Consider the following 15,604-nt stretch of genomic DNA (forward strand, 5'->3'; position numbering starts at 1 on the left):
CTTTATCCCCCCCAAGCCACATTGCCCAAGTGGATCGATCTCTGGTTCATGGCCAGGTTCCTCCGTCTTCCCCTCGGCCCTCGAGGTCTCGAACTCCACCGGCGAGCTCGGTCACAAATCCGACCGGCGTCCTCGTGGATACCAACGAGTGGACAAGCCCCAGAAATAATCAATAATGTGATATTAGATGGGAATATGCAACATGGTGCAAAGGTACTGTACATACTCCGTACTCCCGTACTACGTGCAGGGAGCATGTGCTCCGAGTACGCGCACTCCATATGCACCTGGGAGGGACCTTGCATCCTCGCTCGTTTTGAGTCGCTCAATCTAACCGCCGGTCCAACGTTAGAGGATATCCGATATCATGGACTTGAAGAGTCGAGTTTCACTCCGGAGTAGCCTGGAGGGGTATATATTCTAGATCGTCGAACCCCTGGCCAATGTTCTCTTGATCATACCCTCCACAAATTGAGGGGAATCCGGCCAGATGAACTTTCTTCGTCCGTTACTCCAATGCGGAGTATAGTACCGAACGATTCGTCCTGATGACGATGGCAGGGCCTATCGCCGACGGGTGTCATTAGAAGCCGGAGATCATGCCTTAATAAGAATCATAATAATAGCGAGGGACTCAGATTCCTCGCAGGCTGAGCAGCCACTCACTCTATCTCGCACCTGAAAAGCGAAGGCAAATCTTCCCGAAATAAGCGACGAACTGCAGGATAATCTTCCCCCCTTTCATCCTCCGCCAATCGAACGGTTTCAAATAGCACTCTACCAGTCTAGAGCGTGCAGGCTGCATGCCCCCTGGATGGATTTAGTTCCTGCCCCAGAGCCCAGGCCAACAGCGCACACCGCCGCTAAGCAACGGAATGCCGGTGCCGCTTAAATATCCTTAAATATTACGGCGAGGCCCGGCTTGCACGCTGGTTCGTTTCAGATTTTGGATTCTGCGCTTCCAGTCGTTCTGCCTTTAGTCGCTCTTTTAGAAACGTGTTTTTGGTGCTATTTTTTTTTTTTGATCTCGGGCTTGACGCTCTTTCCTCCTTTTCGCGCTTTTCCAGTTCTCGTTCGTCGGTTGGCATGACTCGTTGACCCAAATAGCCGGAGTATTCACGATTATTCTGCCGTCGGATCCACGCTCATTTACCGTTGTTGTCGCTCATTTGACATCGTTTGTGTCGAGGCATTCCTCATTGCATCACAAGAATTATCGACCACGGCAACAAAACAACCACAACAAAAGCTGTTGATCGTTTTCTTCATAGACTATACTTCTTCCGGTTCTCTGTTTTGATTCTTCTTCTCTCTTTCCCACTACTTTGGCCTTCCCCACCACTCTGGCCCAGGCCGCCATTGATCGATGATCGTTTATCACTTCTAGTTTCGATTCTACCTAATCTCGGGCCAATTTATTTTTTCTCTTTCTTTTTTAACCCCCGAACAACCTCTGTTGAGGCCATTTCAATCCCCACCTTGCCTAATATTTCTGTCGTCGGGTTGATTTACCATGAACTAGTTTTCATTCGAACATCATGCGCTCATTCGAACCGTCAGCCAGCTCGTCTCCCGGGCGGAGGGCTCTCCATGAGCGAACGCCTTCCCAGACGAATGAGACGTCACCACCCGAATCTCTGCGCGTTGTTTCTGGCCCAAATACATCGGACGAAGACGATATCTATACCGCCACACCGTATCCGACCAAACCGGAGCACATTCTATTGCCACGACCAGGGAAGGGACACGAATTTATTCCGGATTCTAGATTCCATGTTGACGAGGCGCCCCACGAATCTACCGGCACTCTGTCTACAGACATTAGCCATGTTGGCGACAGCAGTCTGATTGATCAATCCATTGGCGATCCATGGGACTTGTCCTCAACCTTTGACGCCGCGAACTCGACCTTTGACGCCACGAATACCCCGTCACAGGTATGGGAAGATGATCCCAGCTCTAGTAAATCGTCTTTCCCAGAGCCGAACCTTCCGGAACAGCACAAATCGATCGATCGCCGTTTCGATGAGGGATCCATCACCGCGTACTCAGACGAGGAGCCGATCGCGAGACCTGCCGCAGTCCCGACCATTAAAACTGTTGCCTCCGATCTCTCCTCCCGACAGACATCCCAACCGGAAAATGCAACTTCGAGTAACTCCAGTCCGAACGTTGTTCCCATCGGACCGCCCTCCAGCCCCAACTTCGTTGCGCTTGATAGCTCGAGTCTAAACTTCATTCCTCTTGGTGCTTCCTCAAATCCCGACTCTGGCTCGCGCTCCAACTCGCTATCATCGCTCAACTCGTTGGGAACCGTGATTCGATATGCGGGGGCTGCCCCGTGGGCGCATGGCTCTTCTTCGGAGCAGTCAAGCTCGCGATCCCATTCCTTCCGATCTAACCCGGCTCATCCGTATGTGCCGTCCGTGCGTTCATCCTCAGCTCGCCTTCGCGAGAGGAGTCATTCTCGATCCGCTACTTCATCTCGGAGTGACCCGCCTTCTGATATCCAAGGGATTGCGGACAGTGGGATCTTTGTCCAGTATCCCACCATTCGCGAGCCCTCGTCTTCAAGCTCAAGGGTTGATGTGACCAACATTTCCGACTTGCCAGATCAGAACCAGCAGGAACCTACTACGGCAGATCATTCATCTGGCCACTTCAAATCCCATCTCTCAACTGTTACGTCCCGATGGTCCGCTGAGTATGACTCAAGGTCCCCTACACCAGCAGACGAACTGGAAATTGCACAGGAGCCATCCAGACCCTCAGCAGCTGTTGTACGCCAAAAACCCACGTCATCTTCGCTATGGCTCGTAAATGATGTGGACAATGACGAGCATATGGACAATGTCACCAACCTCCCGGCCCGCGCCAAGCACTCACGATTCCACCATAGTCTTTCCTCGGAATCAAGGCAAAGTAGCTTTCGGAGCACTACGCGACCACCCACTTCTTTTAACATCCTCCCCACTTGGGCCCGGATGTACTATGGTCATGATGGCGGCCAGAATGTCAACTCCTCTCTATCTCTAGCGGACGGCGCTCGCCCATCCTCGGCACGATCCAAGCTCACCACGTTCGAACGAATGTCTGCCGCTGTCAATCGGCAAAGAACTCGCACCAACGAGACTCGCCAGAGCGTGCAGTGGGGACCCGACCCGCGTGATCCCAGGAGTCATTGGCTTCGGAACCCAGAGGATGAGCGGCCCGGGAGCTCTCGGCAACAGTTACGGCATAGCTGGTCTCCTCACTTGTTTCCTGATAGACGCACCGTTCGTCAACGAGGTGGTGCCTGGGGCGCTCCTTCCTTGGATTCCAGGACAGAACCGCTATTTGGCCGAAGGAACATTCAAGTTTGGTCCTTCTGTCTGGGATTTGTTTTCCCGTTTGGTATGTTGCTTGAATGATGCCAAAATTCCTCATGACTGACTCAGTTTAAAGCTTGGCTTATCGCGGCTTTTCTCCCCTTGCCGCCCAAACCGGAGATGACAGAGGAGGAGCAAGGTGAACCGGAGCTCGAAGTAGCCCTTCGAATGCGACTTCTTGATATTGAGCGCAGACGACATGAAAATGCGCGATGGTGGAGGAACCTAAACCGATGGATGAATCCCGTGGGCCTGGTGATCATCATCGTCATCGTGAGTTTCACCCTTTTTACTAGTCTAAAACCTAGATTCTGGCCTTGACTGACCCCTTGCAGGTTGTACTGGCCGTTGTCGGCACAAAGGTGGGATTTTAGGATTGAATATCCGCCAGTCGATCAGACTGAAGGGTTTTTCAAATTACCCCCCCGCAGGCAACTCCTGTTTTGTTTTCTTTTTCTGCTCGCTTCGCCTATACCCTATCTTTCGTGCTGCGCCTCTTGATACCTTGATTTATTATTTCCCCCCTTCCTCACTTCTTTGATTACTTGTTATATTATTTCAGAACCACTCGACACGACGATACGACATAATGTGTATAATGTTTTGTTTGTCCCTTTATTTTTCTTTTGTTATTGGCCTTGATTACAATTGATCCCACTAATTGATCGCGATGTTTTTCAATGTGGACTATTCCCAACCTTTGGGGGAAACAATTGGTCCATCAAGGTCTACGACACTTCATGGATATATGCCATTATTATTATTGTCTTTTTATTTCCTTTTTGTCAATTTCCTTTTCCTGTTGTATTTATTAAACCATTATCTGGACCATCTTGTACCAGAAACATTATACATACAAAATACATATACCTGCTTTTTTATTTTTTATTTTTTATTTTTTGGCTTCGACTTGCAGAATTCTTTCTAGTGATGAGTATTGAGCAGCTATATATATAAAGTGCTTCAAGGAAGGTGAACTGAGTGAAACTCGCCTTGTCTTCGGGACCCTCCAGGTTTCTGAACAACAATATTGGCAAGTATTAAACCGACAGACCTAATGCCAGAAAACACTAGCCGATCAACAGTCTAACACTCTCCCTTAATCTTCCATCTGTTCTTCCTCAGGCGTGCCCAATCCCCCCTCTTAAAACTTTCGACCAATCTTACTTTCCACTGCAGCCTTCAGCTCCTCGCCAATAGGCATGTTGACAGTGCTTCCACGCCGCCGTCTGGCTTCGATCTCAGACCGAATCTCTTGGACAGCATCGTCGATTTCTTGTATCGCATCGCTTGGGAGCCCTAAGGTGGGCTGATGCATGCTTTCTGTGCTTTCTGTGCGCGTCATCTGAGGCTTATTACGGACTTTCAGCTTTCGGATGAGATAGCCCTTGGCGGGACTAGCGAAGAATGCCAACAATGCGACGTTGCCGATGATTCCGTAGAAATACACACTCCGCCAGACATCGATGGAGGTCTTGAAGGATAGGAAGATAAAGGGCATCACGGTGAATGAAAGCGTGATCTGCGTCACCAGCCAGCTCAGAATATCGTAGTATCGCTTATAGGGACCTGGCTTTTGACCATCTGGAGAGAGGAAAAAGGGTCGAACATAGCGGCGGAAGTCTGGCAGGAGGTCAGTAGTCCGTTCGATATGGGGCAAAGGGAGGGGGGCATACTCTTGGCTCCAGTTTGTATAAATGATCCCAAAACAAAGGTCAGGTAGTACCCGGGATAGAACCCATGCCAAAAGGCGCTAGTCGCAAAGGTGGCCAGGCTAGCACGGAAGCCTGGCTTTTTACCCTTCGGCGTCACTCGCAGATAGACATAGTTTCGAAGCCAGTGGTTGGTGTTCTTATTCCAGCTACCCAGATAGCCATGCGAATTTTGAGCGGTTTCAAGGGCCCATGGGTCGATGTTCTCCAACCGATTCCAGAAGACTTTGCCAGTCCTTGGGTCGAAGCCGTTGTATCCCATCCCCGACAGGATACAGGCCCCCTCCGTTAGGGACCACACTCCATAGTACTTGAGTCGGGCCGTAAAACCCAACATGTGCAGAGTCCAGACCCGCCGGATGAAGTTGTACTCCAAGAACTGCCGCCCAAGAACCACTTCCTGGTTATATACGGAGCCCAGTTGCAGGAAAACCAAGATCCACCCTAAGCCCATCAGAGCTTTCTTGGTCGCAGGAGTGCCACTGCGCGGAATCTTGCGCTTCTTCCGAGTCGGAGGCACTTTGGACGGATCTGTACCGGGCGGCACATCGAACAGAGTGGTGTCAATCCACCGGCGATAGTCGACGTACTCGAACGAGGGGCCGCCGAAGAGGGAGGGGAAGAACAAGACGTATCCCAGATAGTCCAAGACACTGGGGAATTTTGTAATGGCGGCGTATTTCTGGGGATCTGAAAGTTGGTCCTGAGGTAGCCGACCATCATGAACGTTCCAGCAAAACGAGGTAAGCTTCATGACAAGTACCATTTGAGCACCCGTGATGTCAACCACCTGCCCGTCGTCCAGGATTTGTCGGTAAATATGGCTGATGGACATATGACCCATCAAGAAAATGAAACCGATCCAGGGCATCAGCGACCCGTCAATGTAGTAGGTAATGGCATAAACACCGGCCGCGCTGTACGACAGCGTTCGGAGACCATCCCAGAGGTCAAACAAGCCCACCAGATAGAACAACGACACCGCAATAATGAACGCATTTTTCTTCCAGGGCTGGGAGTCGGGAATTCTCTTCAGCAGTCCTGCCAACGGGTAAGAGAGCAGGAAGGAGGCGATGAGCTTCACTGTTGCCGGAATGAAACTATCAGTCCGAGGTCACGGCGAGAGGAATAGGGTGGAAGCGCATACACTCATCCACGGAGGCTCCAGTGAGGGCCGCAGGATAGTCGAAGACTGTACAGACAGGGTTTCGTGTCAGTAAAAGTGAGTGACAGACAAAAGATAGCTATTCGGAAGCTTGTAGAAGCTTGTTGGGACTCACGGAGGTTAATGTATGGCAGCATGCTGGGCGTGCAGCCGAGGGCGGGGTGTTGAGAGAGAGCAAAAGGAGAAAAGCTAGGACCGATATATAGAAAGAAGGTCAAGGTCTCGTCCTGGAAGACATGAGGACGAGGACACGGACGAGGGGTGGAAGACAAGAAGAAAAAAGAAAAAAAAGGCGGCGATCTGCGATTTCTCAACAAGTCGCAAGCATCACATGTCATCGTTGCTTGGCGTCCCGATTCTTGTTCCTCGTCTCTCTCCATCGGTCTCCATTTCCGCCCACCTTTCCTCCACTGCTCCCCTTAACCCCCCCCCTTTTCCTTTATTCGTGCTCCTCGATAACTCGTGCCAGTCTTTCCCCGCGCCTTGCTGGCGCTGTTCAACCTGCACAATGGACGTCGTCGCGGCGGTTTCGGGGTACATCTCCAAGATGGTCACCGCGGGGGATCCCTCCTCGTCGGGTACTGCATCGTCGACCAAGATGAAGATCTTGCTTCTGGACAGTGAGACAGTGGGAGACCGCATTTCCAACATCTCAGCGGAAAGATCCCAATTGGCTAACCTGCGCTTTGAATAGGTGCCGATTGTATCGACGGCCATCACCCAGTCTGCCCTCCTGAACCATGACGTGTATTTGATCGATCGCCTGGACAATGCAGCGCGAGAGCGAATGCGACATCTACGATGTCTCTGCTTTGTACGACCATCTCCGACCTCCATCCAATTCCTCATCGATGAACTGCGCGAGCCAAAGTACGGCGAATACTACATCTACCTCAGTAACATCATCCGCAAATCCTCGCTAGAACGACTAGCAGAAGCAGACAGCCACGAGGTTGTTCGCGTTGTTCAAGAGCATTTCGCCGATTTCCTCGTCATTAATCCGGACCTGTGTTCTTTCAACCTGGGTTTCCCGCAGCAGCGACTGTGGAGCCACTCGCCAGATCTGTGGAATGCAGATGCACTGCAACGAGCCACAGACGGGGTGATTGCCATGCTGTTATCTCTTAAAAAGAATCCACTGATTCGCTTTGAGAAAAACAGTCTTCTAGCCAAGAAATTAGCGACCGAGGTCCGCTATCAACTGACCCAAGAAGAACAACTATTCAATTTTCGCAAGACAGATACGCCGCCGATTTTGCTGATTCTCGACCGTCGGGATGACCCCATCACGCCGTTACTTACCCAGTGGACGTACCAAGCCATGGTTCATGAATTAATGGGTATTCACAACGGGCGGGTGGACTTGCGGGATGTGCCAGAGATCCGGCCCGAGCTGCGGGAAATCGTTCTTTCACAGGATCAAGACCCGTTTTTCAAGAAAAACATGTACCAGAACTTTGGTGATCTGGGCCAAAACATTAAAGAGTATGTCGAACAGTACCAGGTGAAGACCCAGAACACCATGAACATCGAGTCGATTGCGGATATGAAGCGCTTTGTGGAGGATTATCCCGAATTCCGCAAGCTCTCGGGCAACGTGAGCAAACACGTCACGCTTGTTGGGGAGCTCAGTCGGCGAGTCGGTGAGGAGGATCTGCTGGACGCGAGCGAGTTGGAGCAGAGCCTGGCTTGCAATGAGAACCACGCCAATGATCTGAAGGTAAGTCTGCCTCAAAGCCTCAGAGAGCTTGACTCACCCTGGTAGAACCTACAACGGATCATCCAACTTCCCAACGTTCCCGCCGAGAACAAATTGCGCTTGGTGGCTCTGTACGCCATCCGGTACGAGAAACAACCGAACAATGCCCTCCCTGTCCTGCTAGACTTGATGATCACGGCGGGCAACGTTCCTTCCTACAAGGTGAACATAATCCCGAAGCTGCTTGCTTATCACCACTCCCTACAAGCACCCCCGGTCGCCGGCGGCTTCTCGGATCTATTTGAATCGACTTCTTTCTTTTCCGGGGCTCGGGATCGTTTCAAGGGACTCAAGGGAGTCGAGAATGTCTACACGCAACACTCCCCCCGACTGGAGGCGACGCTACAAAATCTCATCAAGGGTAGATTGAAAGAGCTGCAGTATCCTTTCCTCGAGGGCGGAGGCCACATCCGTGACAAGCCCCAGGATATCATTATATTTATGGTTGGCGGAGCGACGTACGAGGAGGCCAAGATGGTAGCCCAGGTCAACGCCAGCTCGCCAGGAGTGCGAGTAGTCCTCGGAGGTACGACCATCCACAACAGCACGAGTTTCCTGGAGGAAGTCGACGACGCTGTGAGCGGATGGCCGGAGCCTGGTCCCTCGACGGCCGCTGGACGGCTTCGGAGGGAGGTGGACCGGTGAAGATCTGAGTAGTTCAATACCTAGTATTTTCAGCTTCTATAATATGCAATGCCGCAATGGCACCGTCTAGATGTCGTCACTTGTCACAAATGTAACGGAGTCGAAAATCGTATGACTGGCTAGTTATTCTCAGAATTATATAATCCACGGCGGTGAGACCCCGGATTCTCCCAGTGCGGAGATTCCTCGGTCAACCTCAACTCCGGATCCATCGGTCTTGCACCTGCAGCAGCTATACCTCAGCAAGTGATGGAGCCCAACGCCTCGTCGCCTTCGGGCCCTGGGGCGCGAGAGCCAAAGCTCCGTCTTCCTTCGACCACTGACCCCCCAGGTCCTCAAAATCCGCCAAAGCCGCTCGTGTGGTTGGTATGATGACTCCATCCCCAGTCCCTGAAGACGGGCTCCTGACTCGATACTCTCTTTCGGATAGATCTTCGGCGCGACCGGTCACATGGGTCGCTCGCTAGTCAAGACCGCTTTGTCCCGGGATGATTTAGTTGCGGCGGTTGGGCGCACCTTCGAGGATAGCCCCGAGCGCATGAAGAAGCTGGAGGAGCATGAAAACTGCCTAGGTCTCCTATGTGATGTGCGCGCCCGCGAGACGGTGCGGCGCGTCATTGAGCGCACCATCGAGCGGTTTGGTCGCATTGACATCATCGCGAACTGCGCCGGATACGGAGTGATCGGCGCATGCGAAGACCAGGACGAGTACGACATCCGCGACCAATTTGAGACGAATTTCACCGGCACGCTGAACATAATTCAGCTATCCTTGCCGCACTTCCGCGAGCGACGGGCCGGTCGCTATCTGATCTTCAGCTCGACCTCGGGCGCCCTGGGAGTACCGGGGCTAGGCCCGTACTGCGCCTCAAAGTACGCGGTCGAGGGGCTCATGGAGAGCATGCTTTACGAAGTGGACAGCTTCAACATTAAGACGACGCTTGTGGAACCGGGCCACATGCGCCGCGACGACGTGGGGGACCTCGTGTCGGCGGACGACCCCATTGCGGCGCTGACGGCCAGTAATCCCAATGTCGACCTCGCGTCGCCACTGCCATTGTACGGCCACTTCCTCGTCAAGCCGCCGAGCGAGCCGTACAACACAGCGACTTCCCCTGCGGCGCATGCGAAACGCATGCTGATGTGGCTCGGCGATAAACAGCCCGCCAGTGCTGTCAAAGCGGCCAATCTAGTCTGGCAGCTGGGCCATTGTTCCTATCCTCCGCTGCGCCTTATCCTGGGAACGTACGCCGTCGAGAGCATCCGGGATCGGCTAAAATGTATCATCGAAGAGATCGAAGACTGGAAATACCTCAGTTTTCCGCAGGGAGAGCAGCCAGGCCCTTCGCCTGCGAAGGACAGGTCTTCGGGGCCTCATGTCCATGAAAGAGAAGACGGGGAGACGGCCACCTGAACTGACGATTGGTTGCCGGCTGTCTTTCGAGAAACAAGTCATTCATCCTCAACACAGAGATTTCCTCGCCTCGGCGTTTCTTAGCCGGGTCAGATGCTCTTAGAATGGCATCAGCATCTGTGCAGTGCTTGCAAAACAGTGCCTGTGCCGTACACACTTCCCGCGTCGATCCAGAGGATCTAAAGAATATGAAGAAGCTTAGGGTTTGTATACGACGCTGACTGAAATTAAGTGAGATTAGATATTTCATTGACGTCCCGAGGGTATATACAAACCACCAGATCCGATCAAATAGTTCTATCTATATATTGCGAAACAAATATCTTTGAACTCGGCTTATTTACAACCCCTCTAGACGACTGCATCGTAAAAAGCTTGCTTAGAATGACCGCCAACGTTTACCCCGTACCTCACAAGAACATCATAACATTCATGAGAATCATAAAATCCTCGTCGCCACGACTATCGTAGTCGAACAAAGCTGGCACAAAAGAGTGCCGGTTCCGTCGTCAACTAAAGCGTGAGCCCTTTCGTTGAACTCACGCGTGCGCATCCATGATGCACATCTCCTTGGCATGCCAAATGCGTCGTTTCTTAGCCACATCGGCTCCGAATGTATCTTTGATCGCCAGGTCGTCCTCATGGAAGGTGTGTGGGACTGGGAGCAGAGAGTGTCGGTTCGTGGAGGATTTTAGGAGACGGACTTCCTCCACGGTGGCTCCGAGTTCGTACTCGCCCCTGCAGAGGACAGTCACTCCGATCGTGGCAGACGTACTCTCACCGCTGTGGATGACAGGCAAGACCTGCTGCAACATACCGGTCCATGCGAGACGTCGTGACAGATCCAGCGCAATATTGCTGGGTTGGTGGCGAAGACTCGGTTGAAGTCGCAGGAGAGGGTGAATGGACCGCGAGGAGCGGTTGCGGACAGTGACGGTGAGATTCATCATTTCATCGGTCTGGACCAGATATTTCGACCGTCCAGTCTGGGTGACGCTGGCGGATGTGTCCGCGAAAGAGGGGCGCAACAAAAAGGTCACATCGACGTCGTCGAGCCGGAACGCGTCCACCATTCGTGTGCTGAAGCGCAGGTTTCTCAGATCAATTGTTCCCTGACGCCCGACCGGGCTTTCTTTCCAGGATCCGCTAACTCTCTTGAGCAGCTCTTCTCGATACCAGAATGCCTCGCGTGACGTTGCTTCGCCCTCGAATGTAAGTTTGTTGGCACTGACAACAAATTGTCTCTTGACTCCCGTGTTAAGAAGTGGTATCGACGCATGCGGATTCTCGAGGTGAACACGAGGGAGGACAAATACAAACCGCGACAGCTGGCCGGGCTGCAGCTCCCCAAAGACAGAATACTGGTCATCCTTGGTGTCAGATTCATCTGTCAGGGGATGCTCGCTCACATCGAGCGTCACCGACAGGGGATTCGGCCAAGCGTTGCGGAGGTCGAGAAGCATGATGCAGTGTTCAGGACCATAGGCACCTTGGACGAGATGAGAGAGCACCGGAGAGAAGAAATTGTCGTCGGTCGGAGGCAAAGGCTGAGCAAAACCCTCTGTTTTCGGGTCCACGCCTTGGCTATTCCACCACGCAAAATCAGCACTGAAGGGTAGTATGTCACAACGGGCGACTTCTACGCTGGCATTTACTGTAACTGTAAGCGGCACAAATAACTGTCGAGTGTAGAAGACGTCCGGAAGTGACTGAAGGTCGGAAGGTCCGACGCAGGAGTAATCAATCTGCACCGTGGTGTCTTGTAGACCGGCTTTCCCAATGATATCAATAGTGAACGTGGCGCTTTGGCCTGCAGGTATGGTGTGATCAGCTGGGTTTACGCCTTCTCGGCGCCATTGCAAAGCTGGCTTTGACAACTTGAGCTCGAGCTCATACACTTCGACCGGCAGGAGGTCTTTATTGCTCAAGGCGGACTGGATCTGCCTCGTCGTGGAGTCTTGGAATGTAAAAAGGATGAAGTCAAGAGAACATGGTGACGTGTTCCGTAGTGTGATCTGGAAGGATCCGAGCTCGCCCTCCAAAACCATCACCGCCGATTGCGATAGTGAAAGCGATTCAATGACCAAAGAGGGCTGTTGGCCGATCACTTTGACCTCGCAAGACGATGTTTCAGGCCCCTTCTTCGGAAGTGGTTTCCCATCTTTCGAAGTCGTCGAGCTCCAGGAGAGAGGACGGTCCATGGAGGGCTTCTTGGCCAATAATCCAGTTCGTTTGAATTTCTGTTCAGCCTCTGGTCTCCACCAATTCTGGAAGATGGGAAACTTTCGTTCTCTACAATGTCGAACCTTGACAAGGCAGCCGGTGATGTTTACTTTGCCCTCCTCGTGAGCCATTCCATAGATGGTCACCTGCTGCAAACAGAGGGGCGGTAGAATGATCCATTCGGCCACAGCATCAAATGGTACGCCTTGGCCATCAAGCCGGAGTCTTTCGATCTCGATCTCAAACTCATAAGGGTTTTGAAGCGTGACTTGGAATGCAGCGTGTTCTCCAGCTACGATCAGAAGCTCCGAAGCCTTGTTGTTTGCCTTGGAGAAGGGGTTGTACAGGAACGGATCTTTGGGTTTCTCAACGGTGACCGCATCAAGTTCTGGCCTGGAGCGGCGAACTGGTTTCTTGGGATCGGGTAGCGGTAGCATTTGAATTCCACGGACCAAAAAATCGTCCCAATATTCCGCCTCAAGACCCGACGCGCCCAGCTTGGTGGCTGCGCCAACTGTGCGCTTAATGTTGTTGAGAAGGCGAACCTGTTCATCATAAGGCAAGTAAGGGGGAGTATATTGTGATTCGGTAAGCATGAGATCACCACGGATGGTTTGAAGGAGTTCCACCGTGAAGCGGAGGACACCGCCGAAATCCGGCAGAGCTTCACACGAATTGATGCAGGCTCTCAGGACATCGACTTTCAAATTGAGGTCACCATATTTGTCCAGAACAGTGTGCCTAAAGGAACGCTCAACAATGGAGGCGACTGAATCATATTCAGGAACCTCTTGGCCAAGGGTTGAAGAGCGAGTGCTTTCCCATTCATAAAAAGAAGAAGGTTGCACCCCGTAGATCTCCCCTATGGAGGCAAGCAGAGAACGCACACTTTCTTCCATATTCCCGGGACCGACATCAAGAGCGTTGATATCAAAGGCTGTCTCACTCAGCGAAGCGAGGCCGGCGGCAGGATGAATACCTACTTCCGCCGCGCCAATTTTGCGGGCCTGGACAAGCGTTGGCACCATGATGGACAACAGCTCTCTCAGAATGAAGGCCTTCTTCCGTGGCAGGTCCAGGGTGTTCAAAACAGAGACGACACCGATGATGATCGGTATAGAGTCTGTTGCCGGTAGGTCGGACCCCGGGGATAGTGGCAAGGCACGGAACAAAAAATTGGCTATTTCAGATTTGCGCAGGATGACCAGCCCACGGGGACGTTCTGGTCGGAGCAAGGGCACGAGAGGCTCATTGGTGACAATATGCTTCAGAGCATTATCATCCAAGGCCCCGTCCCGAATGCGCGCAGCCACCAAGATCCTTGCTAAGCGGATCATGGTTTCGGAGAAAACAAGTTGAGGTAGAGGTTCGTCGGTAATATTCGCTGCGCGGTTATATAGGTTCATTATATTATTCGAGAGATCCGGTAAGAGATTGGACAAATTCTGAAGAGAAACCACACGGTTCCCAGGAGTCGAATCCAGGTTGAAGGACGATTTCGCGGACTTGTCGGCCACTGGATAGCAGATTGGAGGGATCTATTTCATTATTATTTCATAAGTTTTTATGGCATAGAAGGGGAAGAGGAATACCTGAAAGTCCATCCCTGCCCAACCAAACATTAATAGACACAAGAGAATAGATTCAAGGGCTTTGGCGTGCCAAACGTAATCGCTGCTCGCTCGAGCATTCGATGCGGCCTCGACGAGCTCCTTGAGAGCATCTGGCCATCTCCCAGCTTGAAGGAAGAGTGTCCCTACCACGAGACCCGTACGTCCTTTGATACGGTTTTTCGTCCGGTCGGTAGCACTCATGCTGCTCACCGACATCCGGTCACGACTATGTTCCTTCGATGAGGGTAGGGAGTGAGGTTTCCCAAACGCGCTCGACCGATTGGACAGTTGGATAGATCGCGTAATCTCATCAAAGGTTGTGGGCGTCTCATAGTCGCTAGGAGCAGGAGAGCTCTGGCTCGAGCTGGCGCCGGGAGTTTCAGGTGTAGTACCGTTGGGTTTGGAGGGAAGGTGCGCAGGCATGGTCATGCGATGAAATAACCTGTCGGTGGGACGTGGGCGTAGATCTGGGCCTCGTTGTGGGCCCCAAGACGAGGCTTTGGGAGATTCAATGGAAGGTATGCTTTGTATGGTTTTGGCGAACTCATCCAGCTCCGACAGCAGCAAGGAAGTGATATCGCACAAGACGGTCTTCATCGTAGTTGCCTTGGATGCCTCGGGGCATGGTACCCATAAAACGTCACCCGGTCCATTCGAGAGCTTGTCGACGCCGTTATGATCAAAGACAAGGAGTTGATGTACCAAGGCCCTTGTGTGTCTTCCCCGAGCGACCTCCAGCTCCTGCTGAAGTTGGTCCAGTCCAGCGACCTGCTCTAACTTCTCGCCATCCTCCCCGCCCTCCAGTTCTGCTCCGTCGGCAATCGCAATGACAACGAGCGGTTCGCGAAAGACCTCGAAGGGAAAGAGTTCGAGATGCGACGTTGGGGGCACGGAGAAGGAAAGGTCGTAGAGAATCATGCCCGTAGGAAACGCTAACGGAGAGAACATGTCTACCCGACGATCAGTATGGGTATAATGTTATGGGCATTTTCCCAGGTGCATGGCTTACTTCGATTGGGCCGCGCATCCGGGCTAATATCTCCCAAACGAACGATATTTTCGGCTTGCAGCCTTGCGGCGAAGCTCAGGAACCGCGAGCGCTTGATTTTTCCGACCGGAAGCAGCAGCGCCCTAAGGCGCACTGGCGCAATAGGGGACAGAGGGTCAACACCCATACTGTCATCTGCACAGGTTGCGGAGCGGAGACAGTCGGCGAACTACTCAGGACTGCTTCCAGGGGGGGGGTCCCAGGTCCTGGAATCATGCGAGGAAGGAAAGCGGAGAACCCCAGAGAAAATGGAGGATACCCCAAAAAAAAAAAAAAAAAAAAAACCCCCGGGCTGTACAAGTAAGTCGACGGACTTGCAGGGAGCAAAAGGTGGTGAAGCGGTCCGTTTCGTCTTGTTGGTGAGTGAACCCGTCAACTAGTTAACTAGTTAGTTAACTAACCAGTCCATGTGTCGCCTTACGTAAGCCGCGCGATAAGCCCCGATAAACTATCGCCGAGTCTCCGCCATCTCCATCTCCGGCGTCAACAACATAAGGATGACCACGTTGGGTGGTATTTGGAGCGTTCTCTTGGTCCATCTTCTGTGAGAAATTAAGTCTGTGAGAATTTGGCGATCGGCGTACTACTACCTGTCGTTGCCTGTTTGGTTTGGAGGGAAGTTTCGCAGGGAAGTTTAGCTGGCCGACTTGGCTCGAC

At 52.3% G+C, this 15,604-nt stretch overlaps 5 protein-coding genes across 5 annotated transcripts; 3 read left to right on the plus strand and 2 right to left on the minus strand.

The window, feature by feature from the left end:
* Positions 1–1,538: 1,538 nt before the first annotated feature.
* Positions 1,539–3,742, plus strand: KD926_007591 (putative serine-rich protein; the record flags this gene model as incomplete). Its single annotated transcript, XM_053100459.1, has 3 exons — positions 1,539–3,393; positions 3,445–3,641; positions 3,704–3,742. The coding sequence occupies 3 exons, from the start codon at positions 1,539–1,541 to the stop codon at positions 3,740–3,742; spliced, it is 2,091 nt and encodes a 696-aa protein (XP_052955898.1).
* A 770-nt stretch (positions 3,743–4,512) lies between these two features.
* KD926_007592 (lysophospholipid acyltransferase) lies at positions 4,513–6,382 on the minus strand (the record flags this gene model as incomplete). The annotated part of the gene is made up of 4 exons (XM_053100460.1): positions 4,513–4,991; positions 5,045–6,163; positions 6,228–6,272; positions 6,361–6,382. 4 exons carry the CDS (start codon positions 6,380–6,382, stop codon positions 4,513–4,515), a joined length of 1,665 nt encoding a protein of 554 aa, XP_052955899.1.
* A 371-nt stretch (positions 6,383–6,753) lies between these two features.
* On the plus strand, positions 6,754–8,649 carry KD926_007593 (Sec1 family protein; the record flags this gene model as incomplete). The annotated part of the gene is made up of 3 exons (XM_053100461.1): positions 6,754–6,873; positions 6,940–7,965; positions 8,011–8,649. The coding sequence occupies 3 exons, from the start codon at positions 6,754–6,756 to the stop codon at positions 8,647–8,649; spliced, it is 1,785 nt and encodes a 594-aa protein (XP_052955900.1).
* A 249-nt stretch (positions 8,650–8,898) lies between these two features.
* Positions 8,899–10,063, plus strand: KD926_007594 (SDR family oxidoreductase; the record flags this gene model as incomplete). The annotated part of the gene is made up of 2 exons (XM_053100462.1): positions 8,899–9,015; positions 9,080–10,063. The coding sequence occupies 2 exons, from the start codon at positions 8,899–8,901 to the stop codon at positions 10,061–10,063; spliced, it is 1,101 nt and encodes a 366-aa protein (XP_052955901.1).
* A 539-nt stretch (positions 10,064–10,602) lies between these two features.
* On the minus strand, positions 10,603–15,486 carry KD926_007595 (TRAPPII-specific subunit TRS120; the record flags this gene model as incomplete). The annotated part of the gene is made up of 5 exons (XM_053100463.1): positions 10,603–13,824; positions 13,879–14,849; positions 14,909–15,082; positions 15,258–15,323; positions 15,369–15,486. The coding sequence occupies 5 exons, from the start codon at positions 15,484–15,486 to the stop codon at positions 10,603–10,605; spliced, it is 4,551 nt and encodes a 1,516-aa protein (XP_052955902.1).
* Positions 15,487–15,604: the final 118 nt, after the last annotated feature.

The sequence above is a fragment of the Aspergillus affinis genome (genome assembly GCF_023601865.1).
Source record: "Aspergillus affinis strain CMG 70 chromosome Unknown NODE_45_length_233477_cov_87_579804, whole genome shotgun sequence".
In the NCBI taxonomy this organism is placed as follows: domain Eukaryota; kingdom Fungi; phylum Ascomycota; class Eurotiomycetes; order Eurotiales; family Aspergillaceae; genus Aspergillus; species Aspergillus affinis.